Here is a 27,134-nt window from a genome sequence, read left to right on the forward strand (position 1 = left end):
GCACGCTTAATTATAACTTATTCATCGTCATCATTATCATCCCAGCCTATATACGTCCCACTGCTGGGCACAGGCCTCCTCTCAGAATGAGAGGGCTTGGGCAGTAGTTCCCTAGCGGGCCAAGTGCGGATTGGGAACTTCACACACACCGTTGAATTGCTTCGCAGGTTTGTGCAGGTTTCCTCACGATGTTTTCCTTCACCGCCTTAACTTATTACTTATCACTAAATTCGAAATTTAAGTTAAAATTTAGTTAACTATTTGATAAGTTAATACGTGTGAATCAGCCTTTTGGGATCAGGTAATAATGTAGTTCTCTGACCGTAATATCTTGTATCTTGGGCAGTATGTGCGAGCGCTCCACCACGCCGAGCGCGAAGCCCGCGATGTCATACACGCCAGGCTCGTACATGCCGGGCATCTCAGCTGTCTCGCCGCCTGCTCCACAACAATACGTGTCACTTCCATAACAACATATACAATACAATACAATACAATAACTCTTTATTGCACACCAATACAGTAAACAGTACAGAGAACACAAGTATATACATAGAGATTTTCTAAGGTAAGCAATAGGCGGCCTTATCGCTTCAGAGCGAACATATATTTTGAAAGCATAAGCCCTAATGAACGTAATAGTACATTGTGTCTTAAGGGCGGTAAATAAGGAATTACGAACGAGTCGACTTCGGGCTTTAATGAGTCGATGTTCGTAATTCTAGTACCGCTCGTGCGACATACAATGTTTTTCATCACATTTGCGAGTGAAATTGTATATTTGTAAAATAAAAAATCTACTCGTCTGGTTTTGGCCTCAGGTGACCCCAGGGCTGGCACTTACCTCTCGCAAAGATTAGGAACAACAGTTCAGAGAGGTAATGCTGCCAGTGTCTTGGGGTCAATGCCTGGGGCAGAAAATTTGGATGACGTTTTTATTTTGTAACATAGTTTAGTTTATAAATAGTTTTAGTCTTGGATATTAGATAGTATTTATTGTACACAATATTGTAGGATAGGAATTCATGAATTTGTAATATTGAATAAATGACTTCGAGGAAAATAAAAAAATAAAAAATTATATTTTTTCAAAAATTGCCGATACCGCTGGCTGCGCTCTGTGCCTTTTTAAATTCTTTTTACACTTTTAAGTTTATTCGATGAAGCAATGTAAAGCAAAATTCTAAATGTCTGTAGCGTGACAGGCGACATCAGTTGGGTTCTAGGATGGCGTACATTGATAGCAGTATTTAATTTGTGTGAAAAAAGGAAGATTCAAAGACTCTATTATTTTTAAAAGTCGCTGAACTAATGTTGCTTAGTTTGACGAGTAGGATCTATGTTTTAATTTTTTGCTAGTATTACAGGCCACACCCGGTATTTTTTCGACGAAACGGTTCTCAATAGTTAAAGCTATTAAATTATTATATTCATTAAAATTTATATTCTTATGGATGTCACACGTTATAATGCGGTATTTAACTATTTTTAAAAACTTGACAATGAGAGTGTGAGAGTTCCCTACCGAAGCAACTGGAGGTCTGTGGAGGAGGCCTATGACCAACAGTGGAAGTTACGGCTGATACTTATATGGTCATGAACTCCTGTGAATTTACTCACCAATAAGAGCAGCCTGCGCCTGTCTGCATCCCTCGGCCACCCCAGACACGACGGATCTCGCCACGCTGACGTCCAACCGTCCACAAGCGAAGTAATCCAGGAAGGTGAGCGGACAAGCGCCGTTGCAGAGGATGTCGTTAACGCACATGGCTACAAGGTCGATGCCGATGGTCGAGTGCTGGTTGATCTTCTGAGCGATCTTCAGTTTCGTACCGACGCCGTCCGACGCTAACACTAGGACGGGGTCCTGAAATTTTTTTTTTTTTAGAGATAAAAAAACAACAACACTATTTTGCTCATCCGTGAGCTTACACGATCACGTGAGCTACAGATCGATTCACAAAATTGGCACGAACCGATTGACTTAGTAACTAACCTAACCCAACCAACAAAAAGTAGGAAAACTCCCGACTTTGTCACTTCAAAGTTCAATATCTCCGAAACGGCTGAACCGCTTTTGATAAAACACATCTATGAACCATCGCTAGAAACCCTGCTTTCAAATAAAAAAAATCTGCATTCAAATCGGTCCACCCGTTTAAGAGCTACGGTGCCACAGACAGACATACAGGCACAACAGACAGACATAGCGGTCAAACTTATAACACCCCTCTTTTTGCTTCGGGGGTTAATAAAAGAAGAGTGATTGAAATGAATGAGTTAATGTCAAAATCCTGCCGTCATTACCTGACACTCCTTGTACCATCATCATCATCATCAGCCGGAAGACGTCCACTGCTGAACAAAGGCCTCAACGAACGCCACAATGAACGACAACTCGCCACTTTGTTTGTCTGTTTGTTCTTGTGTGCGTGCCCTCAACTCTAGTGACACCTATATACCTAGTGCCATCCACGAAGACGCGCGATTTTGTCAAAATAAGACATTAATGACATTGTAAAAAGAACCACGGCACGAGTCATCGTGAATGACTCTACCTATATAACGGTGAACGTTGGCTTGATAAGCTCTGGTTGAGTTCCAAACGCAAATAAGCATTAAAGAATTACTTCGTAGTGAACCTTATAGTCTTGTTCGATGGCTTTGAGCTGGAAGCAGCCGCCGAAGCCGCCCAGCCCGCCCAGCACGCCCGAACGAGACGTCGATCTGCAACCAAACATGTTTTACTTAGGGCCTGTTTCACCACTTGTCGACTAACTTTAAGTGACCGATATCAGTGATGCCGTCTCTGTTTGTTTTGTCCGAATAAACAAAGACGGCATTACTTTTATCTGACACTTAAAGTTAGTCAACTAGTGGTGAAACAGGCACTTAATATTTAGAAGAAAAATCGGACTACTCTGTAAAAATTTATGCGTGGTCAAACTTTAAAAATATTTATATATACGCGTGGACTTGAGAACCTCCTCCGTTTTTTTTCGTCGGTTAAAAATAGGTTGTCTTTGCGCACAGAAATTATCCTAAATATCGAGAAGTTTATATACTTAAGTAGTTAAGTTATATTACGAATAGCTCGGAGTTACATAATATATGTTAAATAAATGTATTTTCTTTCTTTCTTTTTTTCATTACATTGCGGCGCTCGATTGACCACTACAAACTCGTTGGCTTGACGGCCTTGCAATGTAATGCAACTTGCACGATTTTACTTGCAAGTCTAAACTCGGTTTTATAGTAGACTGACTTTTGGTGGGCGGCCTGCTTAGCTCCGTAGGGGGCGGTATTGCTACTTTGAAGTTCTCGACCACCACGAGATTTGACCAAAACTAACTCGTCAAATAAAAATCTTGTAAAAACTGTGTTACCTGGCTAGAGGCTTGATGAGCGAAACGAGCGAATCCCCCGCCTCGATGTCCACGCCGCTGTCCTTATAGGAGAGAGACTTCTGGGCGGCGGCCTGCGTGGCTCCGTAGGGGGCGGTGAGCGGGGCCATTGCCTCTTTGAAGTTCTCTACCACGACTTGGTGTCCGCCTGAAAGAAGACTTTTTTTTTATGGAGAAGAATATATTTAGTACCAGCCGTTACCCGTGACTTAGTCCGCTTAGAATTCGGTTATCGGCTTATCGCTCTCTCGCGGGAACTATGCAATTTTCCGGGATAAAAAAAATATACCTCGTTGATTTTCTTGCCGGATTCTTCTCAACAGAGGTTTTTCCGAACCGGTGGTAGATTTTTTTTGGCATTCATAAGTGCTTGTTATAGCCTAAATTTGAATAAAGATATTTTGACTTTGACTTTGGCTTTTGAAAAACTATCCTATTACCTTCCCCGGGACTCAAACTACTGAATTTCATCTAAATCGGTTCAGCGGTTTAGACGTGATGCATAACAAACAAACAAACTTACAAACTATCGCATTTATAATATTAGTGGGATTCCGTAGTCCTAGTTTCGTCTACGGCTTAGATTAGAGACAGTAAGAAAGCAATGCGGCAAGCGCAGCGTAGGACGTCCACCAACGAGATGGACGAATGACATAGTTAAAGTCGGCGGGTTCACGGTGGATGCAGGCTGCTTGCAACCGAGGCAACTGGGGGTCTATGGGGGAGGCCAGTGGCAGACAGTGGACGTCCTACGGCTGATATGATGATGATGATGAGAAAGCCATTATTTTGCATATTAAAGGTCACAGCTCATTACAGCAATCCGGCACCCGACCAGCACCGCCTCGCCTCGAGCGGTTAGTATCTTCATATGTATTTGTATGGGCATGCGCTCACTACATCAACTCCGTAGCGTCACCGGATCGCCTCACTCGCGAGGTGTCCACGCGCGGACGGCGAGTGGACCACTCGGTGACAGCCCGCTGCTCGCCGCCATATTGACTACTAGGCAATTCGTGGATCACGCGAGGTCTACTTATTGACAACGCGGCGTCCACCCGTGGACCACCTGTCGACGAGTGGACGCCGAAAGTCGAGGTGGTGCTGGTCGGGTGCCGGGTGGCTCTAATGAGCTGTGACCCCAAGGTTGCAAAGGAGCCTGGGGCGCCATATAAAACTGACCCGTGATGGACCCCTATATCACCTAAGCAAAAGTGCAGATGACGCCAAAGGTGTTTCTCACTGGTTCAGTAGCAGCCTATAAGGGTGTCATGACTCACCTTCCTTCCCCATAGCTTCTATGGTGCCCACGACGTCGATGGTCTCCTCCACAGCTTCCAACACTTCGTTCACGCACACGGGGTCCACTATGACCACCATACCGACGCCGCAGTTGAACGTCCGCAGCATTTCGAAGTCTGACACGCCGCCTGGGTAAACAGGATTAAGATTATTGAGTGAACTGGTAACAATGAATTAGAAGAATTTCTTTGCTCACCCGCGACCTTATGATAGCTACATTTATGCAAGATATGCGTGTTCATGCAGTTCCTCCACCTCCACAATGTAGGAACACACACAAATCACACAAACCCAACTAACACCACCACCACACTACACTGCGCGTTACGAACGCAACCGGAGCTCATCTTCAGTTCAACACATCCATTCACAATGCTACCGCCGAAAAATTGCCGAAAGAACAGACGATGAAAGTGAATTCCTTAGCAATCTTCATCACAAAAAACGCTTTATAAATCTCTTGAAAATTCACCTACCTTTAGCCTGGAGCCACCCGAAAATCGGCTTGATCCTGAACTTCAACGCATCCAGTTTGACCTTGACCCCGGCCGGCAGGATCCTCGGAATGTTCTCCAGAAGCCCCCCACCGGTGATGTGGGCCAGGGCTTTGATGGAACCCTTCTTGACAGCCGGCAGCAACGCCTTCACATATAGACCTGTGGGCTCGAGGAACTCCTCGCCAAACGTCTTGTTGGAAGTGCTGAAGGGTGCTTTTTCGGAGTAGCTGGAAAATTCAAATAGTTATAAAGGGTGGTGATTTTAAAAACAATTCAAATTGCATTCAATTTTTAAACAATCTCCTGCCCCTGTCTGAACCAAATAGTAAATAAATATATCCATATTAATTTTCCAGAAATTATAAATGTCAAATTACATGGTTAACGGAAAAAAGTCAATCCTAAAGCAGAGTTTAGAGTTGCAAGATAAATCGTGCAAGTTGCATTACATTGCGGCGCTCGATTGACCACTAAAAACTCGTTGGCTTTACGGCCTCGCAGTGTAATGCAACTTGCACGATTTTTCTCCTAAGTCTAAACTTGACCTTACGATTGAGCATTTTGATCGGTACAGTAAAACTGCAAATGTCTTTTTTTTTGCAGGAAAGCCGGGAGAGTATCATGCAATTTCCTATTGGGCTCCACGGAGTGCTTAGGTCAGTATTTTATTGTTGATCCCTATTGGTTTCTTCCTTGACCAACCCTTTATAAAAAAATATGTGAGAAAATGCGCATCCAAAATGAAGTACAGTCTAGAAAAATCACCTCTGTATAAAACTATCCACTGCTGTCACAATCACAACTCACCTATGTCCAGTCTCGCCCATAATCTTCTGCACCAGACTGTACCCGTTACTATGTACCCCAGTGGACGGCAGGGCCAGCACGACATCCCCCGCCCTGATCTCCCGGGTCCGCGGCAGCTGCTTGTGGTTGTCCACAACGCCGACGGCAAAGCCGGCCAAGTCGTATTTGCCGACGTCATACATGGAGGGCATTTCGGCTGTCTCCCCGCCTGGGTTCAAAGAGATTGAAAGCTGTGTAACTACTATAGTGATGTAACGGACCTCTGTTTCTGTTTCCGCAACTTTTGTAACGGAAATATAATCGGAAGTTTACGAATGAGGGTTGAAGGGGAGGGATTTAGTTTTGGCATCTGTTTCCGTTTCCGGTTCCGCTAAGAGACTTCGTTGCATCACTAGTAACTACCTCACGTCTAGTCCAAGGGTGTCCCCGATTAGGTCGACGCGGAATCGGCTTTAGCCGATCAAAAAAAAGACGTCGATCGGCTCGGCCGACGCCAAACGACGTTTACCGACGGGAAAACGTCTTTTTCGCTCTTATTGCGTAGACATAAAGAGCTTTTTTAACGCTGGGATGGGCCCACCTGGGAGTTACCACCCCAGTCCTCTCATTCTGAAAGGAGGCCTGTGCCTTGCACGGGGACGTAGGTATTGTATGGGAGATGATGATGAACTGGGAGCCCGTCGTACTAAGTTTTACGGTGAAAAACGGGGCTCTGGTTAACACATCTGATCATAATTTGATTGCTTAGTAGCGACATCTCGTCTGGGTGAGCGGTTAGTTTCGAAAGTGTGTTACGTCTCTCGATGAGAGCGAAACACAGATGTCGCTAGCGACAATGCTTAAATAGCAAGAAATAAGCAACCTGAGATATGGGTGCATAGGAGAAATTCGTGTCTGTACTCCTGTCCGGTGGTAGTGTAGGGGTATGGCACGCAGCACGGAATGCTGAGGACCTGGGTTCGATTCCCAGCGCTGGTCTCTTTTTCTGGTTTTTCTGTGCATCCAAGCCTCAGTTTGTATTTTCGATATGGTTTTACGGGATGACCGTAAAAGTAACAAATTTGGAGTTGAAATAAAAAATACAAAAAAAGACTCCAAATAACCAATCACAACATCTGAGAGCGACGCGACGACTCGCACTTGGCCGATTTTTTTAAATCTTTTTTTTTATTTGACCAAATTCAGCGGTGTTGTCAATTAATGAAAATCCAACGAGGTGACTCACCCAGCAGCGCGCACCCGGACTTGATGCAGGCGTCAGCGATCCCCCGCACTATGGTGATAGCCACGTCGACCTGTAATTAGAGTTGCAACAGATCCATATCGATACATGTAAGAAAATCGATCGGTATTGTAAGAAAATAATTTTTAAGGTTGTTTTGTTTAGAGAGCTACGTATACAGTCTATGGAAGTCATCATCCAAGCCTATATACGTCCCACTGCTGGGCACAGGCCTCCTCTCAGAACAAGAGGGCTTGGGCCATAGTTCCCACGCGGGCCCAGTGCGGATTGGGAACTTCGCACGCACCACTGAATCGCTTCGCAGGTTTGTGCAGGTCTCCTCACGATGTTTTCCTTCACCGCAAAGCTCGTGGTAAATTTCAAATGTAATTCCGCACATGAATTTCGAAAAACTCAGAGGTGCGAGCCGGGGTTCGAACTCACGACCCTCTGCTTGAGAGGCGATAGGTCAAACCACTAGGCCACCACGGCTTTTCTATGGAAGTGGCGAAATAAAAAAATACACTTGTCAAAGGGTGTCATGGAATACGATAGGAATACGGTTTTGGATTGTAATTTTGGATATGTTTTAAAATTAATTCAAAGAAGTTCAATTAGTACTGGGGTTTCATTTTCAAAGTTTACACATATGTTACAGAGTCTATACGTTTTGTTAGCTTTAACAGTCAAGAGGGTAGTAATAAAACATTTGTATCGTTTTGTGGCAATGGGCGGGCCACAATTTGAAGTCTCACTATTTTGAACGAGGAAAGAATCAAAAAACACCATAGACAATAATCGACCCAAAATCAGTGGTTAAAAAATAGATAATTGAAATAAGCAAATTATTTTTAACATATACTCACTGTACACTCAGCGGCACAAAATTTGGCCCACTCTGCATACAAAATTACCTATTTCTGCATACATTTGAGGGCCAGATTTTTTGCCGCTCAGTATATTTTGGTGTTGGAAACTCCTTCAAAGTCAAAGTCTAAATATCTTTATTCAATTTTGGCTATAACAAGCACTTATTGTCAAAAAAAATCTACCACCGGTTCGGAAAAACCTCTGTTGAGAAGAATACGGCAAGAAACTCAACGAGGTATTATTCGATATTATAAGGCCGATATTATCTTATCATTCGTTCGGTATATCACCCTATCCCTACCTGTAGTCTCCCACACGCCATGTAGTCCAGGAACGCGAACGGTTCCGCTCCAGCGCACAGAATATCGTTGACACACATAGCCACGAGATCCTGACCTATCGTGTCGTACTTCTGCATTGTTTCCGCTATCTGTGAAAGGGATTTTGGTATTTTAACTGCTACTATAAACTAGCGATCTGCCCCGGCTTCGCACAGGTACAAATTTCAAATAAAGGTCTCTAGTCAAGCACTTCACGTTTCTCAGCTCCATTTCTCCCGCAAAGTCGAGAAGCACATGTCATTAATTTTGGTGTTCCCTTCTTTCGCAGACAGAACTTTCACAGAATTTCGTTTCGCAGAAAATGTTTCATATAATATTTGGACCTTGTATTTTTACTTCGAATATTATTGTTTCAACGACTATTTACTTGAATGTAACATATTTAATAGAAAAACTATTTAATGAGTCTTATAATCTCACTTTATTATTTATCAAATTTATCAAATTGTAGAATTATTTTTTAACAAATGTTGTTTGTTCGATAAAATATATCAGAATACGTTAGAAATCGCTACCAGATAAGTTGGTTAGGTTAGGTTAGAACTGCGACCACATCAGAAAACGAATTGCATGTTTTTCTTGGTAATAAGTTTTATAATAACTAAATAATATGAGAATAATTAATATTTGATTTGTTATTCTTTGATTTATTTATTCATTTATTCATAATAAAGACTTACAGTATACACCAAAGCGTCTCTATTACTAGCTAAACTTACAAAACACTTACGTACTAGATTGATACATAACAAATAACTACATTAAACAGACATACACAAACATTTCCTTATTTTATTGAGAAGTGACTGCCAGTGGTCAGCGAATACATCAGCATCTGGGACCTGAGTCACCAATAAGTTGAGAAGCTCAATCGCCCTTGCGGTCGGCGAGTTTCTAGCGCGGCGCGTCCGGAACCCTTTAAAGGTAGCGAAGAGCCGACGGCGGCGGCGTACCCCTGTGCGACCATATTGTTCAGGCACAAATAATTGAAGAAGCGCGAACACAGACGGGTTGTCGAATCTATTTCGTAGGAGAGAGCAGTAGTGCATCAAGAGATGTGCTTTCCGTCTAAAGCATAATGTGTCTTGTCCAACCATACCCGCCACAAACAAAGAGGGAAACATATAGGGGTAATACCCATAATGCTTTTTATACAAGTACCTATTGAATTTTCGCTGTATCTTTTCTATCATAGAGTTGTATTTTTCCTCGAATGGGTCCCATACTATGGAGTTGTACTCTAACTTGCTACGAACAAAGGCATAGTAGAGGGTTAGCACAACTTTAGGGTTTTGGAATCGAGCCGATGTTCTCATTATAAAACCCAAAGACTTACTAGCTCTTTTGCAAGACGAAATTATATGTTCATGGTAGTCCAGCCTGGAATCAAGAGTAAGACCCAAGTCTCGAATACCCTGAACACGGACCATCTGAGTATGATTCAGACAATATGTGGCTTGAACTTGCTTTGGGGATCGTGTAAAAGAGATGATCTTGCATTTAGTGGTGTTGAAGTAAAGCTTATTTTCATTAGCCCAATTCCACACAGAGTCAATATCGGCTTGCAACATGTCACAATCTGAGGGTTCATTAACAGGTAAAAATAATTTCAAATCATCTGCGAACAAGAGACACTCGGCACGTCTCACAACAGTTGGAAGATCATTGACCATGATGAGAAATAGGGTCGGACCAAGCGTACTTCCCTGACTCACTCCTGATCTAGTGAAATAGTCCGCCGAACGGTATCCAGATACTTGTACGTATTGCTTCCTATCCCCCAGGTAGCTGGCAAAAAATCTTACCAGACTTGGAGAGAATCCAAAGCATGAAAGCTTGCGAAGCAGAATGTCGTTGTCCACCATATCAAAGGCCTTCTGGAAATCGAAATAAGCTGCATCCACCTGCCCTGCTCTGTCCATATGTCGGAGAACGAAATCCGCAAAAACTGAGTTGTTTGTGACTGTCGACCGTCCAGTACGAAACCCATGCTGAGAATCATCCAAACAGGGCGAAATTTGTCGCGACAAATGCCTATTAATTATAACCTCAAATAGTTTCCCAAAAGCTGAGAGGACAGCAATTGGCCTGTGTGTTTTTATATCAGAGGATGACGCTTCTTTTGGGATGGGAGTGACTTTAGAAACTTTCCATTTACTTGGATATATGCAATTTTTTAGTGACAAATTAAATATGAACAATAGAGGCCGCTCCAGAGCCGGCATACAGTCCCTGACCAGAAAAGAAGGTATACCGTCCGGTCCCGGAGCAGAACCAGCTTTGAGCTTTCGAAAAGCTTTCCTTAGGTCGTCTGGAGTTATTTGACTCAAAGATATATCCGAGCTGTTTGGGTATTCATTCGCTATACGCGCAGCATCATCCGAATTTAGCCTAGGAGATACAGGGTGAAAAACAGAACTAAAATATTGTGCAAACAAATTGGCCGCTTCCTGCCCCTCAACCATTACATTACCAGAAGTGTAAACACCTTGGGGCTTTCTACTACTCTGCTTGTCCCTAACATGTTTCCAAAAACTATTAGGTTCACGAAAAATATTCTGCTCCAAGGTGGACATATGGCGTTTATATGCTATAGAGATTAACTCTTTGGTTCGAGTTCTGTAGAAGCGAAACATCTGTAAGTTAAATTCAAGGCCAAACTGACGAAACTTAATGAGATTAAAATGCTTCAGCTTTATGTTTCTTATAACCTCGGCTGTAAACCAACTCGGGTACTTGTAACGAGAAAAAGTGTTAACTGGGATCCTAGATGGAACATGACGTTCCATTGTTTCATTTAACAATTCATATAAAGTGGCGGAAGCCACATTTACGTCACTTTGCTCGTACAAACTCGACCAATCTATACTCGCAATATCGCTGTACAATTCCATGAGATTTGCTTTCCTAAAATTCCAAGAAGGACTCTGGAGAACCTCTAGTGGACACGACTTGTTCACTAACTTCGCAAAGGTATTATTCCTTGAAAGGGAAAGAGAGACTTCAAGTGCAGGATGATATGCGTCGAGAGGTACAAACGGGTCAAAAGAGCTTAGAACAGTAGTAACACCATCAACATTTGTTAATACAAGGTCTAAAATACTTCCGTGTTCATTCAAAATGCTGTTGCATTGCCGCAACTGACAGTAACTCACAAAATTATCAAATTGATATCTCACATTTGAACTAAATGACTTAAGATTAAAGTCTCCTAGTACTAAAACATCTATAGAGGAAAAGGTACAAATAGCATTTTCAATACATTCTAACACATCAGTTACCTGGTAATCTTTGTAATTAGGAGGCAGATAGACTACACAAAGTAATATTTTAATTTTTTCCCCGTTAAAATTGAAAAAAGAACTTCTTTGTCGTCCGATAAGCCATCGATATCATTAACAGGTTGCAGCACAAAAGGGTCTCTAGCGGCTAGTAGGACACCACCCCAGCCTGTGTCACCTTGTCGATCCTTACGTAGCACGACGTACCCCGGAGGAAACAATTCAGCGCTGCTTACAGAACTAGTGAGAAACGTTTCTGTAAGAGCCATCACTTCGGGACGGCTCGTTTCAACTTGGTGACGAAAATGTGTTATTTTAGAACGTAGACCTCTGACATTTTGATAGTATACATATATAGGTTTAACTTTATGATTTATGGGTTTTCGCACGAAAGTTCTGACTCCAAGGCTTTACACATGATATGAATATCTAAACAAAAATTTATATTCATTTTCATCAATGATTTAAATTTCTTCAAAGTAAGTGTTCTGCGTATTGATTATTCTATGAAACGATAATATGATAAAAAATGTCTGTTAAACAAAATTCTATTAAACTGTTGTCTATAAAACAACGTACAACACTCAGGAACGCGTGGAGGTTTCAAGATAAAATGAACGGGTCTTGACAGACAGATAGACGGACAACTTCAGGAATATCAAAACTTCTAGAGTATTTTCCGTCGACCGCGATATTTGTACGGAACTCCCGGTGCGCGAGTCCGGCTCGCCCTTGTTCGGTTTTTTCTTCAAACTTACATACCTTCAGCTTGGTCCCGACTCCATCAGTCCCCTGCACCAGCACAGGGTCCTGCAGGCGGGGGTCCATGGCGGCCAGCTGGAACAGCCCGCTGAAGCAGCCCAGGCGGCCCAGCACGCCCCGCCGGTGGGTCCCCGTGGCCAGCGGCTCGATCTTGCGGACCAGGAGCGCGGCTGCGTCGATGTCCACTCCCGATTGGAGGTAGGAGAGACCGTTGATTCTGGAATGGAGAAGTCAGACAGTAGTTGTATACCACGGGACCTTAACAACCAAAGTACACTAAGCTTTGCTATGACTAAAGCCGCATTTACATTTATCTGTCGTGTTGTGTTGTGATGCTCTCTGTCTCTCTCTCTCTCTCTCTCTCTCTCTCTCTCTCTCTCTCTCTCTCTCTCTCTCTCTCTCTCTCTCTCTCTCTCTCTCTCTCTCTCATGTATGATGCGACACAGCACAAGCCGTCACAACACTCTGCATCATATAAATGTGAACGCAACCATTAAAAATAATTTTTTGTTAAAAAAAATCTTTATTTCTCACTTTTTAGTGATTCGTAGCCAAAGTACATCTCACAACGATTCCATTAAGCCCAAACACGACTTAGTTACGTTGTTTTATAACAGAGTTCCGTTGCCTACCTTTTGGCTTCAGCATCAGATCAGTTCGAAAGAATCATTGACTTAAAGCTTCTTCTTAGTCGCTTATCTAGGTAAGTATATTAATCATGATAATTTAAATTTAACCCGTGAAATACTTGTTATTGAGTAGTAGTTCCGTTGGTCAAATCTGGTCTTCATCATTAGTTCCACTTCACCAAATTATGATTTGCAAGAGCAAATGCACGAGTTACTGCTAAATATATCCAAATTACCATAGGTGTCCCTACAATCTTTGAAGAGTTCCCTCGATTTCCTTAAGATCCGATCATCAGATCCTAATTTGCTGCTTATGGGACCTAATTGGAAACATTCCTAGACGAACTAAAAAAAAAAATTCAAATCGGTTCATAAATGACGGAGTTCTGAGGTAACAAACATTAAAAATAAAAAATAAAAACCGAATTGATACCCTCCTCCTTTTTTTGAAGTCGGTTAAAAATGTATGAAACCGATACCGTTCTGATGCGTCACGACACAACACGACAGATAAATGTGAATGCGGCTTAAGTAACGGTTAAACAAACTTAAATACATAGTAAACACACAAGACTTTAGAACAAAAAATCGCATTTCTCATCTCTCCGACCAAATCTATTCCGACCGGGGACAGAACCTGGGACCTCGAGCTTCATAGTCGATCACTAATCTAACCACTGGGCTAGATAGCCAAATACCAACCATGTCATGGTGGTGGTGGTGTATGGAATGAGACTACTCAAAGTTTCATAAACCAGTCATCATCTCTATCCTATATAATTCAAACCAATGATGGCTATCGTTTTTTGTCTTTCTAGATGGCGACACTGTTGCGTGAGGTTTTTAAGTGTGGCTTTCTAAGTCTGTTATTACGGGCGTGAAAACAAAGTTTAGATTAAAATCATATTTAATACACCTTAAAACCGTACCATAAAAATATCGAGCAACCACAGTGTTGCGTAGTCCCGTTTGGTTCGAAAAAGGGAGGACAAAAGTTTCCGAAAGACAAAACTGTCTCAAAACACAGACATTAATTGCCCCGTAACGCATAATTGCCATAATTAATTTCAGGTAATGCAAAATAATCACAAAATTATTCTAATTAATTATAAATAACCCCGTGTAGCTCAACAAAAAATTATAAGATTTGACATTTCGGAGACCTCAAGCTACACTAGCTCATTGATTCACGACCTACCATTGAACGTGCTCACAGTAAATAATAATAATAAATATCATGGGACACTTGACACCAATCGACCTAGTCCCAGACTAAGCAAAGCTTGTACTATGGATACTAGGCTACGGATAAACATACTATACAGATAAATACATATTAAGCATCCAAGACTTGAGAACAAATATTCGTATTATTCATACAAATCTGCCCCGGCCGGGAATCGAACCCGGGACCTCAAGCTTTCTAGTCAGGTTCTCTAACCACTTGGCCATCCAGTCGTCAAAATGTGATAACAGCCGGGTGCTTAGAAACTTTACACATACCACTGTATTTCTTCGCAGTTATGAAGGTTTCCTCACGATGTTTTTCTGTGTCGTAACGTCCACGATGCTCTTCGTACTAATATGCGGCAATTAATCAATAAAATTATGATGAAGGTTTTAATTAGCTTGTAAAGCCTGCTGCTCATCTGTTGCAGTATTTTTCTTGAATTCGTCATTGTAATACTACCATTATGATTATGATTTGATTATAATAAGAGAGTACGTAAAGACTGACTGACTAAAAACGCACCAGCTAGAGACTTGAAATTTGGCAGGCATATTCTTTGAGGACCATAGAGGTGACTAAAGTACATGATAACTCCTGGATTTGCCATATCCTATATACTCGTATGTATATCGTAATGAAAATATAGACTGCATATTTTATTATACTCGGATCCCACAGATATAGATTACACTAGATTACGCAAATGCAATCTACTTCGCGTGTCCGAACCCCGACCAAACGTCGGGGTTGGCCCCATACAAAGACTGACCGCTAACTGACTAATCATGACTAGTGACTGACTCGAGCCCCACGGCGCGGGCGGGCGGCGCATTTGAATCGATTTTGCGCGGTCATCGGGGAATTCACATCGCTAATTCGCTCTTTAGACGTCACAGTTGATATAAAAAAGTGACACGGTTGATTTTCATACAGATTGAGGTGTTTGCGTTATCTAGTGCAATCTATATCTGTGTCGGATCCCATGGGAATATCAGGTAAAAAGTAGTCTGTGTTATTCTAGACGTAGACTTAGCCGTTTTAGGCTGCGGCTCCACTGAGGCGAATACGAGCGGAGCGGAGGAGACGTGTAATGATTATTTATTTATTATTTATTTATTTAATAGACACACCAACAAAGTACAGAGCAATTACATTTACCACTTAAAATTAATAGTAAACTCGCCTAGCCCGTACCGCAATGACAGGCATGCAACAACATTTACCATGAGAACTAAACGGACAGTACATAAATAAAATCACATTAACAATACACAACTAAACATAAAATTTATAAACAGATAGAACTATTACTTAATTTTACAAACTGGTGATTTGATTGGTAGCATTTTACGCCTCCAACTAGTAATACTATCGGAGTAGACATCAAGGTTGTATACTTTCTGATGTTTATTAGGTCATTCATGATCGACCAATCCCTACACGTCTGATGATAATGAGGCGAAGACAAGATGTGGATTCAACTAATATGATTGGTCGATCTCTACACGTCTCTCCGCTCCGTTCGTGAAGGAGTAACAGACAAACATACGCACGCACGCAAGCACACACTCACAAACTTTCGCATTCATAATATAACATTATTAGTATTTAGTTCAAAAATTTCTAGATCATTTTATACTATTTATTTATTATTTTACCAACTGTGTTTACTTAGATAATAAATGTTGTGTACGAGTATGTGATGTTATGGCTTATCTGACATGACACAAATCAGGAAAATGAAATGCACAAGGGCGAAGAAAAAAAGGTTTATTCAATAACATGGAATGGATGCAAGCAAATAATGAAAGCATGTACATTATACAAAGTGAAACAAAGCCTTCATTGGTCGATCGGGTCCTTACTGAAACAAATGGACAACACAAAACGTGAGCTTGTTATATATGGACAATGTAGATAGCATACGAAACGAAATATGAGACGTAATGGTGGATGAACGTTGACAGCGCGAATTCTATTTTTATTATTATTCTTATCCATGTCACGTCACGTCATGTCATGTCACGAATAAATGTATTCTTTCTTTCTTTCTTTCATCGACATCTATGTATAGACTCAGTGGCGTAGCTACCAAGGGGCTAGGCGGGGCAGTGCCCAGGGGCCCTCAAGCTCAGGGTGCCCTCTAAATTCTGCTTTATAGCTGATGATAAAGTTGCTTAGCATTTTTAAAGTATTTATATATATAATGATTTTACTTCAATACCTAAACCTTACCAGTTTTGATAGCAGTGGGCCCCATTTTTTTATTTGCCCCAGGGCCCTAGGTTACCTAGCTACGCCACTGTATAGACTGCATCTTTCCTACGTCAAAACGGCGCACAAAATTGGTTCACAGCGCGGATTTGTGAACCTTTCACTATAGTTTGTTGATGTTCGTGACAGGGATTGTGTCAAAGTAACATAGATGATTGATGCGCCGCGCGTTTTGTTCCAAGCAGCCAATATAGTGCCGTAAGGTATAGATGTCAATGGTAGATAGATAGTTTGAAAGCCTACAAATGAAGGTAGTTGTGAAAAAGGAGTGAAAAGAGAGAGGGATATATAATAGAGCCAATGCGATGGAATGAGACAGCAAGAGACTTTGACACTAGTATGAAGATACTAAACTGGTGATTTTCTTCTTTAATATATAAAATTCTCGGGTCAAAAATGTTTGTGACCAAACTCCTTCAGTATTCAGTATTCAGTCATTTATTGCTTTAAAGAATTCCATGCAATACAATATAGTTCAATTCAGAGAATTACACTAATACAAAATATCAAAAAGTATTCATTCTATTCTAATTTCACTACACATCTTTAGACTTCTCATAAATATTATAAATAATGTCAAAAGAGGTACAATTATAATTTACAAAATCTTCGGAGTACCAGAAAATACAATAATGTATGTATGCAATCAAAAATTCAATTCAATTCAATGAAGTACGGATGAATCAAGTATAGCATAGATGAGTTACATATAGACGAAGCAAGCATTTACCATGAATCAGTCAAATATTTTAGCAAAATATTCGTTAAGGGCATAAAATGGTCTTAACTTTAAATAAGATTTCAACTTATTAGAGAATTCTCTCAGGTTTACTGATTTTCTTATGTCAACATCAAGGTGATTATAAACCTTTATTGCTACATAACCTATGCTCTTTTTATATTGTAAAAAGTACGACTCAGGTAGTACGAGATCCAGACTGCGCCGTGTCGGGTATCTTCGGGAGTCGTTTACTGATTTAAATGTGTCTAAGTTTTTAAACACATAAATACAAAGTTGGTATATGTATAGGGAAATTACTGTGTAGATGTTGTTTTTGATGAATAAATGTCTATGGGTTTCAGGAAAGTACCCTCGATCAATCTTATACACTTTTTCTGTATTAAGAGAATTTTATTAATCGATGTACTATTACCCCACACTTCGACTCCATAACGAATTATACTTTCAACGTTAGCATAATATACGGTCTTCAAGGTATGCTCGTCAGCAACTTTTGCCATAGCCTTTAAAGAATAACACGCACTTGCTAGTTTCTTTGTGATACTGTCTATATGATCATGGAATCTAAGGTAGGGATCCAGGTCAACTCCCAAAAAACGTATTGAGTCCATTCGACTGATAGGAATATCGAGTGCGTAGTCCGTAGAATTCACCGCACGTTTAAAAACCATATAAACGACTTCGAAACGGCTTGACCGATTATTATGAAATTTTTGTGTATATTCGGTAGGTCTGAGAATAGGATGTAATATACACGCGACGGAGTCGCGGGCAACAGCTACGATATAGAAAAATATGCATGCAAAAAAAATTGCCATACGTACACAAGTATACATGCAAATAATATATGTAAAATATGAAGTTGGTTAAAATATAATTAACAATACAATATACAGATACATGAAGTTATTGTTTACAGCCGCACTTGATCATTCAATCAAAGTTCATTTATTTAGCGATCGAGTAGCCCAGAGATTAGATAACCTGACTTAGAAGCTTGAGGTCCCGTATTTGATCCTGCCTCAAAATACGAATATTGGTTCTCGAATCTTGGGTGTTTGTTTAAAATGTACTTAAGAATATTTATCCGTTGTCTAGTACCCATAACACACGATTTGCATAGTTTGGGAGTAGGGTCAATTGGTGTACATTTTTCCATGATATTATTATATCGATATAAGATATAACAACTCGCCCGTTCTAATTAAATCTACGGTGTGCACAAGTCTCTGCAGGGCTACTACGAAACTCGAAGTTCGTGTCGTGCGGTCCTTCTGACACTTATACTGTTTAATACGAGAGCGAGAGGGACGGTACGATACGAACTTCGAGTTTCGTAATAGCCCTGCTGACCGAAAATCAAAAGTCCAAACTTAAAGTGTTCCACAGAGCGATAGAGCGTAGCATATAAGTTCTGTAGCGGATTAGATAGACCGAATTCAGAACACCACTCTGCGCTCAAAAACACGCATAACCGACGTTGGGAAAAAGACTTGAGCTGAAACGGGACTGGGCTGGACTGTCGCATGCACCCACAAAAGAACCGTCACTTGGTGGGTGCCGGCAAGCAGCTAGCGACGACGATGTAGACCGAGGAGTTGTCGAGTTCAAAGATTGCCCTTGTTGGTTCATAACCACCTACACAACCAGCACTAGTAAGGGCCATATAACTCGTATTTCCTAAATAAATTAGGTCTAATTTTCCGATACCTAAATTGACGGCAACGGTGGTAACGCACGGTAACGGCGGTAACGCGCGGTCACGTATATAACAGCATTGATTTGTTACAATCTTGAACCGCGCCCCGAGACAAACTTGCATCACCGCGTGTTTATCGAAACTTAGCCCGTGACCGTGACCATTATATTATAAAAACCTGTTTTGAATAGGAGATATTTGGCCCTTTCCAGTGCTAATTATGTAAGATAGTTACGTACCGGGATTAAGGTGTTATTACATGTTTGTTACTTACTTGGAGAAGGCTTTATGAGCGATGTCTTTCCGATACTGTTTGCCAGGGAAGTCTATGGCGGCAGCGGCGGCGGTGGCGGCGGCCGCGGCGGCGCGCAGGGCGCCGGCGCGCGCGCACACGAGGAGCACCCGGCCTCCCGCCGTCACTAGGGAGCCGTTGGCGCCGCGGGAGACTCCGCTGTGGAATACTACCACCCCCGGGTTGGACTGGACTTGGGCTAAACCTATAGGAACAGCATTATTTTTTACTTGTCATGCTCATTTTCTTAAACAGATTGATTAGGAGACGTGAGCAGGACAAACCCTACTGGATTCAGTTTGTTGAGGCGACTATATCATACCAGTATTATTGAAGATTAAAGCGGCAATTACACTAAGTCATTCGCCGCATGCTGCATGTGGCAAAGTTTAAATAACACGGTAGTATAAGACGTATAAGTAGTTTGACAGGTTCGAGGACCGCGTAAGGTGAACAACTCAGTGTAATATCCCATTAACGGTTTTTTTAATGTTGAAAACAAAAAATACGAGTGAGTTTCACAAAAAAAAGTATAATCCGACAATCGTTTTCACGAAGATAGGACCAAGTTATGTAGATCGATTGTTCGCCCTCGAAAATCTCAACATAGCCATTCCCGAAATACTCGATATAAATAATTATAAAAAAAATACTCGTTTTACGAGATATCGATATACTAATATTATAAATGCGAAAGTGTGTTTGTTTGTATGTTTGTCCGTCTTTCACGTCGAAACGGAGCGACGGATCGACGTGATTTTTAGCATAGAGATAGTTTATGGGCCAGAGAGTGACATAGGCTACTTTTTATCCCGGAACAATGCAGAGTTCCCGAGGGAACAGCGCGCGATAACCGAATTCCACGCGGGCGAAGCCGCGGGCAAAAGCTAGTAAGTTAATATATATTACTACAAATATTATCAAGGTTACCTGAATCACTTGGGACAGACCTAGGAAGACCAATGACACGATTTAGTATACAAGGTGACATAACTAGTCAATCAGGCATATTTCAGCAGATGGTTTTGTTAGTTTTACTGAAAATCACTGTCAAAGTACCTTTAAATAATTTATTGAATCAAACGTCCCTTAGCGAAAGTCCATATCAATGAACTAAAAACAGGGATTCGATTTGTAGCATTCGAACTTGGCGGATGTAGACAATATCTAATTTTGCTATTTCTGTTCCTTTGGCTAGTTGAAGTATAATTTTGATAGTGTTTTATGCGGCGATTAACCTTAATAGTGAACAGTGACCACAAAATTCTATATTACTCTCGTGCGCTCTTTTTAATGCGCAAGTTGTTTCCACGTGGTTTCTGGAATTTTACTATCAAGTTGCAAAAACTACAATCACCGTACAACGTCCCTCTCAAAGAGTGTTTACCTTGCGGAATTGTCCTATTAATTAGGACAGAAAAGCCATATTTTAAAAGAGAAGAAGAACTAAAAACAATGGACCGGAAACACGAGTGCTGCTGAGCTGTTCCATCTCACGAAGGACAAGAGGGATATATTCGGAGTTGATGGCCCACCTTCAGCAATTAAATAGAACATTATTTGATTGAAACTTTTACGAAGTTGTTTATTAAAAAGGTTTTTTATTGATATGAAACTACATGTTAGAGGTGTATACTATTTTGACCCTTGTTATCATGTCAAGTAAGTCTAATTTGATATGCACTTGTCTACTTAGTACTTTGGTTTCAAAACGTACTTAAGAGTCTATGACTTTGTAAAGGAATCAATTTAATAAGTGACGAAGGTTTTCCTACCCCCACTGTACCTCTATTTGATCGAAGGTACAATTAAGTGAATTTGGGGTTGCTGTAGGGCATCTCTTTCTCAAACAAGGAAAGGGAGGTTTTTAAAGGGCGCAGGTGAGGAAAGTAATTGCTTTAGTTTAACACCATTTTGACACCATACACTTTGGACATCGACCAGTGTGGGTTTTTTTTCACCCACAGTTAAAAACTCTAGAAAAGTATTTACAGTTCAGACAAACTAACCCAATCATCTACTGAAATATCACAGATATATACATATTTTCTATTAAAATATGGCGCGAATTCATGCAATGTTAATGAAATTCTCACGCAGAGGGCAGCAACTCTTACCATGATCTCAACTTTACCGTGATCTTTATGCGTGTGAAGCCTCCAATCTGCACTGGGTACGGATGGGAACTACAGCCCAAGATTTCTCATGCTTAGAGTCAGTGTCAAGCAGTGCGACGATCATAGATCAAGATGTTGACTAATTCTAGAACTTTCTACTCACCACTGATGACGCAGCCTTTAGTAGAAGTCTCTGGATATCCCTTGGAGGCAATGACCACTCCCACGGCGGACAGTTTGGTGTTCCACGCCACTTGCAAATGCTTGAGTTTGCCGTCAACGCAGGCCTTAGAAAAAGAAAGGTTAAATTAGGGAACCGTAAATAATAACCTAACCATAAAAACTTCATTTTGAATACAAGCTTTTTCTGCTGACTGTACTTTTTGTTGACTGTACTTTCATTGTCACCCAAACTACATTTGCATACCAAACTTCAAGTCGATGCTATTAACCGTTGAAGAGTTCCGTCCTGCGGAGACGATCCTGGCTGGACTACCAGACTACTATAGATTACTGTATTGTCACGAGATTTACATAAGTATTCCAAATTTCCAAGTCAATCTAACTACTGAGAGTTGGTCAAATTTAACTTGCAAGATTTGATTACAGACAGACAGACAGACAACAGGCCAGGTGAACTTAAATAAACGCTTGTAAAAAAAGTGTTGCTTTGCGATCAGAGATTCTTAACAAATAGAGGTTTGCATGGATAAAAATAAAACTAGCAATGAAGCAATAATAATAATAAACTAAGATTGTTTTTTTGGAATCTTTTTGTATTTTTTATTTCAATTACAAATTTTTTGTTACTTTTACGGTCATCCCGTAAAACCTATATCAAAAATACAAACTGAAATATAGATGCACAGAAAAACCATTATGCTAGTATTATTCTTCTGGTTTTTCTGTGCATCTATATTTCAGTTAGTATTTTCGGAATAATAAACTGTTTATTGTAACGCCAGTTACGTTTACAAAAAAAGTTTACTCTTGTTAATAACTGTGTCTGTATCTGTTTTTAAAAGAAAAAAAAATGCTGAAATATTGTGGAAGATATTGAAAACATCCTGTAGTATTCGATGATTAGTGTCGCGACCAAATTTGATTGTCGTGTGGCTTATAGCACGCGTGCCATTTGTTACCAGTCCCTGGATGCACCTTTAAGATACGATAGCCTAATCACACCATACCTTCATGACAGTATAGAGGTCTGTTTCCATCAGCGTCATCAGCACTTGGGTCTCGGGATCGCCGAAGCGGCAGTTGAACTCCAAGGTCGTCGGGCCCGCCTTGGTTATCATCAGGCCAGCGTACAGGACACCTGGGAGGAAGGGCACATTACTCAGATCGTCAATTACTGGCCACCTTTCAAAAACCGGCCAAGAGCGTGTCGGACACGCCCAAAATAGGGTTCCGTAGCCATTACGAAAAATTAAATAATATTTTTCTAAGGATTTCGTTTTTACTTGTAAGTTTGATATACTTACTACCATCCTGAATTTTTTCAAATTTTTCCACCCAACGTTTTAGATTTTAGAGGGGGGGATGCTCGATTTCAATGAAACCACTGAATCGAACAATCGTATTAACAAACCCCTAATGGTTTTTTTTAAAAGACCTATTCAACGATACCCCACACTATAGGGTTGGATCAAAAAAAAAAAACACCCCTACTTTACGTCTATGGGAGGTCCGCTAACATTTTTTTTTTCAATTTTTTATTGTACTATTTGGTCGGCATAGTTTACATATATATCCGTGCAAAATTGCAGCTTTCTAGCACTGATAGTCCCTAAGCAAAGCCGCGGACAGACGGACAGACACACAGACAGACATGGCGATAAGTGTTCCGTTTTTGCCATTTTGGCTAATAAATGCAAAAAAAAAACAGAAAATGTAAAAAAAAATAGTACGACATGTGACCATTCATTAAATCGGTTATTTTCATTGCCACCGTTCGAAATAATTAAAAACAAGCAATCATTATTGCAAAAAGTAACTTTAATTAGGTAATTAAGAAAACGATTGTAACTTTTGTATAATGTTACATCGAATTTTTCAGACCATTTCGAGCTTAATGGCGATAAGAATAAAGTCCGTAATTAAAAACGCGCTCGTCAAAATCAGCTAAATTACATGTTTGCCCGGTTTATCATTATTTATCTATAAAACTATTTATACGGGAATGAGTAAATATAAACATTATAAACAATAAAGGGTCAGGGGGCATCGATGTAATTGCATAGTATATGTGACGTAAATACTTGGTTATTTTAATGATTTGAAATACTGTAACAAATTACCAGAGCCCAGAATTATCGTGGCCCTTTTGACCTGTCATAGTGGCTTCGACTTATCGACTTCCGATATTCAAAATCGATACACAACATATTAAAAAACCGGCCAAGAGCGTGTCGGACACGCCCAAAATAGGGTTCCGTAGCCATTACGTAAAAATTAAGTAATATTTTTCTAATGATTTCGTATTTTATACGGAATCTTCCAAGTTCAGGTAAATTTTATACTAGGCCGCTATTTACTTTTAAACTAGTAATAATTTTCAAGAAAACTTAACCGTTATAGTTTTCCTTGTAAGTTTGATATACTTACTATCATCCTGATTTTTTTCAAATTTTTCCACCCACCGGTTTAAATTTTAGAGGGGGGGGACGCTCGATTTTAATGAAAATTTGCACTTTAAAGTTGAATATTTCGCAAACAAATCACTGAATCAAAAAATCGTCTAAGCAACCCCCTAATGGTTTTAAAAACCTATCTAACGATACCCCACACTAAAGGGTTGGATGAGAAAAAAAATCACCCCCACTTTACGTCTATGGGAGCCTAAAATTTTCTAATTTTTTAATTGTAGGTACCATTTTGTTGGCATAGTTTACATATATATCCGTGAAAAATTACAGCTTTCTAGCATTGATAGTCTGAGCAAAGCCGCGAACGGACGGACAGACAGACAGACATGGCGAAACTATAAGGGTTCCGTTTTTGCCATTTTGGCTACGGAACCCTAAAAAGATTAAAAGTAGAGGTCAACAATAGACGGTTTTATCGTTAAAGAGCGATCTCTTCCAGTTAACTTTTGAGCTATGAAAATGTGAAATAGACATAGAATAGTTAACAATTGCTAATTTTTAAGTAATAATTCAATTTCGTATTCAAAATCTGTTGTAGTGCTAATATGTGTTCCATCGGCCATTCTCATTTTATGGTGCACCTGTCTAATTACGGTACCGCTTTTTTGTCAGGCAAAAGCGGCACGGCACTGAAACTGAGTGCACATATAGAAAATGCCCGGCTGCCATTTACATTTATCTGTGCACTCAAGTCTAATTACCGTGTCACTATTGCGGTAAAAAAGCGGTACGGTAATTAGACAGGTGCACAATAAAATGAGAATGGCCGCCGTAAAAGATACTACGATTATTATTTTAGGATAACATCATCGAGTTGTCGATAAGTGAGACTACGAAAATTCCGGACTCTGCAAATTACACAAATTGCAGAACAGAGGTCTGAAATTATTGTATGATAGGGTTATTTTCATCCGCTGTCCTAGATGCAAATCATACAACGGTAACGATTGCTCGGCAAATGAAAATGTACTAAAAGAATTACTTTGCTCACCCGCAAAAGCAAAGAAATTCTTTTAGCATAGATGAGTGTGTATACTGGTAATAGATAGCCAACTTCACGTACATTTGTGGTCTTGACTACAGCGCCACCAAGCGGTTGAGTCTGTGACTAAATGTTTTCTATATAAATCTATAGCTACGCACGACACCTGTCTATACGTATATACCTATATATTGATAGGTATAGGTAGTTGAGCATACTACGTTTTTTTAGCATTAGAAAGAAGGTACAGTACGATTACTTGGAGTTAACACTTGACAGATGGGCGTGCCTTCAGTCAATTTTCAACTTTGTGGTCATACAAATAAAATAGTTTTTACATAATCTGCAAACGTGGATAGCGGTATACTAAAAATAACTTTATTTGTATGACGTTAAAGTTGAAAATTGACTGAAGGCACGCCCATCTGTCAAGTGTTAACTCGAATTAATCGTACTGTAAGCTACCTTGACGTGTCTTTTGATTGAAAAACACTTTTAAAAAATAAGTCACAGTAAACATGTAACAATAAGCATGGGCATAAGATCATTTACATGCTTTTGGTATCATAAGTGAACTGCTTTTTTAAAACGTTTTTCAATAAAAAGACTCGTCAAGATTGTTTACCGTCGCATCATTCAGACAGCTAGTCAACAGGGCATATTCATGGCATATTAGGCAAAGCTCTGCGCAGGGGGCGACACTAGCGCAAACCTCCATGTTAACGTCAGTTCTCTTTATATTACCTATAGAGAATCATGATACATTTATTAGTAACAAATATCGATAGTAACGATAGAGCTATATTTTCAAAAATGTAATTGAAAAAATATGTTATTATGGTATTTAAGATGCTCAAAAAACTGTTGACGGTTTTGTGCTATACTTCGTTTTTTTAGCTTTAGAAAAAGGGTAAACAATCTTGACGAGTTTTTTATTGAAAAATGTTTATAAAAAACAGTAATTAGGTATTACTTATGATACCAAAAGCATGTAAATGGTCATGTGTCCTTGCTAATTACATATTCGCTGCGACTTATTTTTCAGAAGTGTTTTTCAATAAAAAGACACGTCAAGATTGCTTATCAAATGCTAAAAAAATGAAGTATAGTATAGTGCTGCACTCTGACGGCAGAAAATTGCAGTAATATTCCCTATTAAATGTACCTATTTATTTATATTTCTTTAGTCAACGCTAAGGACTAAAATACGTTTTAACAAGCGTTTCTAACCCCCGTAAAGCCGTTCTGTTAAAATAAAAATCGCCTTTATTCCCTCGCAGCAGAATTCACTTTATACAAGCTTCGAATGTAATAATTACGCAGTTAGTAATAAAGATAACAAGAAATTTATTTGATATAAATCATTTCTAGTTAGAACTAGATATTTATAGAAAGCTAAAGGTATCTAAACGCAACGTGACTGGATTAGCACGCGCCGCTCGTAACTTACTGGGTTAATTACATTATGGGTTAAAGTTTAAACATTTAAATGCTGCACTCAGTTACGTCCATTTATTAGAAGAAGAAGAAGAAGATAGAAGATTTATTTGCATAGAATAACAGCCTTATTCATAAAAAAACCTGAATTGAGGTTTGATCGGTCTGTTACTTAGCAGACTGATTAAGCTTGTTAGACGGCTGTCAAGAATATGATTCATAAACACTTGCTAGCAGTCTGCTAGTTGTTGAGTTGCTGATAGACGGATAAGACGCGTTATGTTGGCCATCTTGACAAATCAAAGACAAAAAAAGGCCTCATCGATAATTAAAAAAAAAAATTGACAGCAGTGACAGCAAATTAGCAGAAAAAAAAATAAAAAGCGAGATGTTTGTTTTCCCGCCATTTCCGATCCGCATGTTTATGTTGTACCTAAGTGCAAATCCTAATTATTATTTTTTCATATTTATTGTTAGTAAAGTAGCAGTAATAAATACCTAATTAAGAGGACTTTTAAATAGAAATTCCTGAAAATAATTTTTCTTTTTTTTAATCTTTGCGTAACCCTCCCTTCACTAAAAATATCTTCGTCG

General features: G+C 39.9%; 1 protein-coding gene across 3 annotated transcripts in view; it reads right to left on the bottom strand.

Moving 5' to 3' along the window:
* The window catches only part of Gart (trifunctional purine biosynthetic protein adenosine-3 Gart), a 51,664-nt gene that overhangs the window by 12,430 nt on the left and 12,100 nt on the right, over positions 1 to 27,134 (bottom strand). The window contains exons 5-17 of one of the 3 annotated variants that reach the window (XM_074100201.1): positions 22,661 to 22,791; positions 21,634 to 21,757; positions 19,336 to 19,558; positions 12,487 to 12,703; positions 8,404 to 8,532; positions 7,236 to 7,305; positions 6,011 to 6,218; positions 5,183 to 5,430; positions 4,685 to 4,834; positions 3,387 to 3,552; positions 2,643 to 2,727; positions 1,621 to 1,867; positions 323 to 438 (exon numbers count right to left, since the gene is read on the bottom strand). In XM_074100201.1, the coding sequence (XP_073956302.1) occupies positions 323 to 438; positions 1,621 to 1,867; positions 2,643 to 2,727; positions 3,387 to 3,552; positions 4,685 to 4,834; positions 5,183 to 5,430; positions 6,011 to 6,218; positions 7,236 to 7,305; positions 8,404 to 8,532; positions 12,487 to 12,703; positions 19,336 to 19,558; positions 21,634 to 21,757; positions 22,661 to 22,791 (2,114 nt within the window). Of the gene's footprint in view, positions 1 to 322; positions 439 to 1,620; positions 1,868 to 2,630; positions 2,728 to 3,386; positions 3,553 to 4,684; positions 4,835 to 5,182; positions 5,431 to 6,010; positions 6,219 to 7,235; positions 7,306 to 8,403; positions 8,533 to 12,486; positions 12,704 to 16,077; positions 16,211 to 19,335; positions 19,559 to 21,633; positions 21,758 to 22,660; positions 22,792 to 27,134 lie in introns of those variants that run through there. The other 2 variants (XM_074100200.1, XM_074100202.1) reach the window with 2 other exon arrangements.

Source organism: Choristoneura fumiferana, chromosome 17 (assembly GCF_025370935.1).
Source record: "Choristoneura fumiferana chromosome 17, NRCan_CFum_1, whole genome shotgun sequence".
NCBI lineage: Eukaryota > Metazoa > Arthropoda > Insecta > Lepidoptera > Tortricidae > Choristoneura > Choristoneura fumiferana.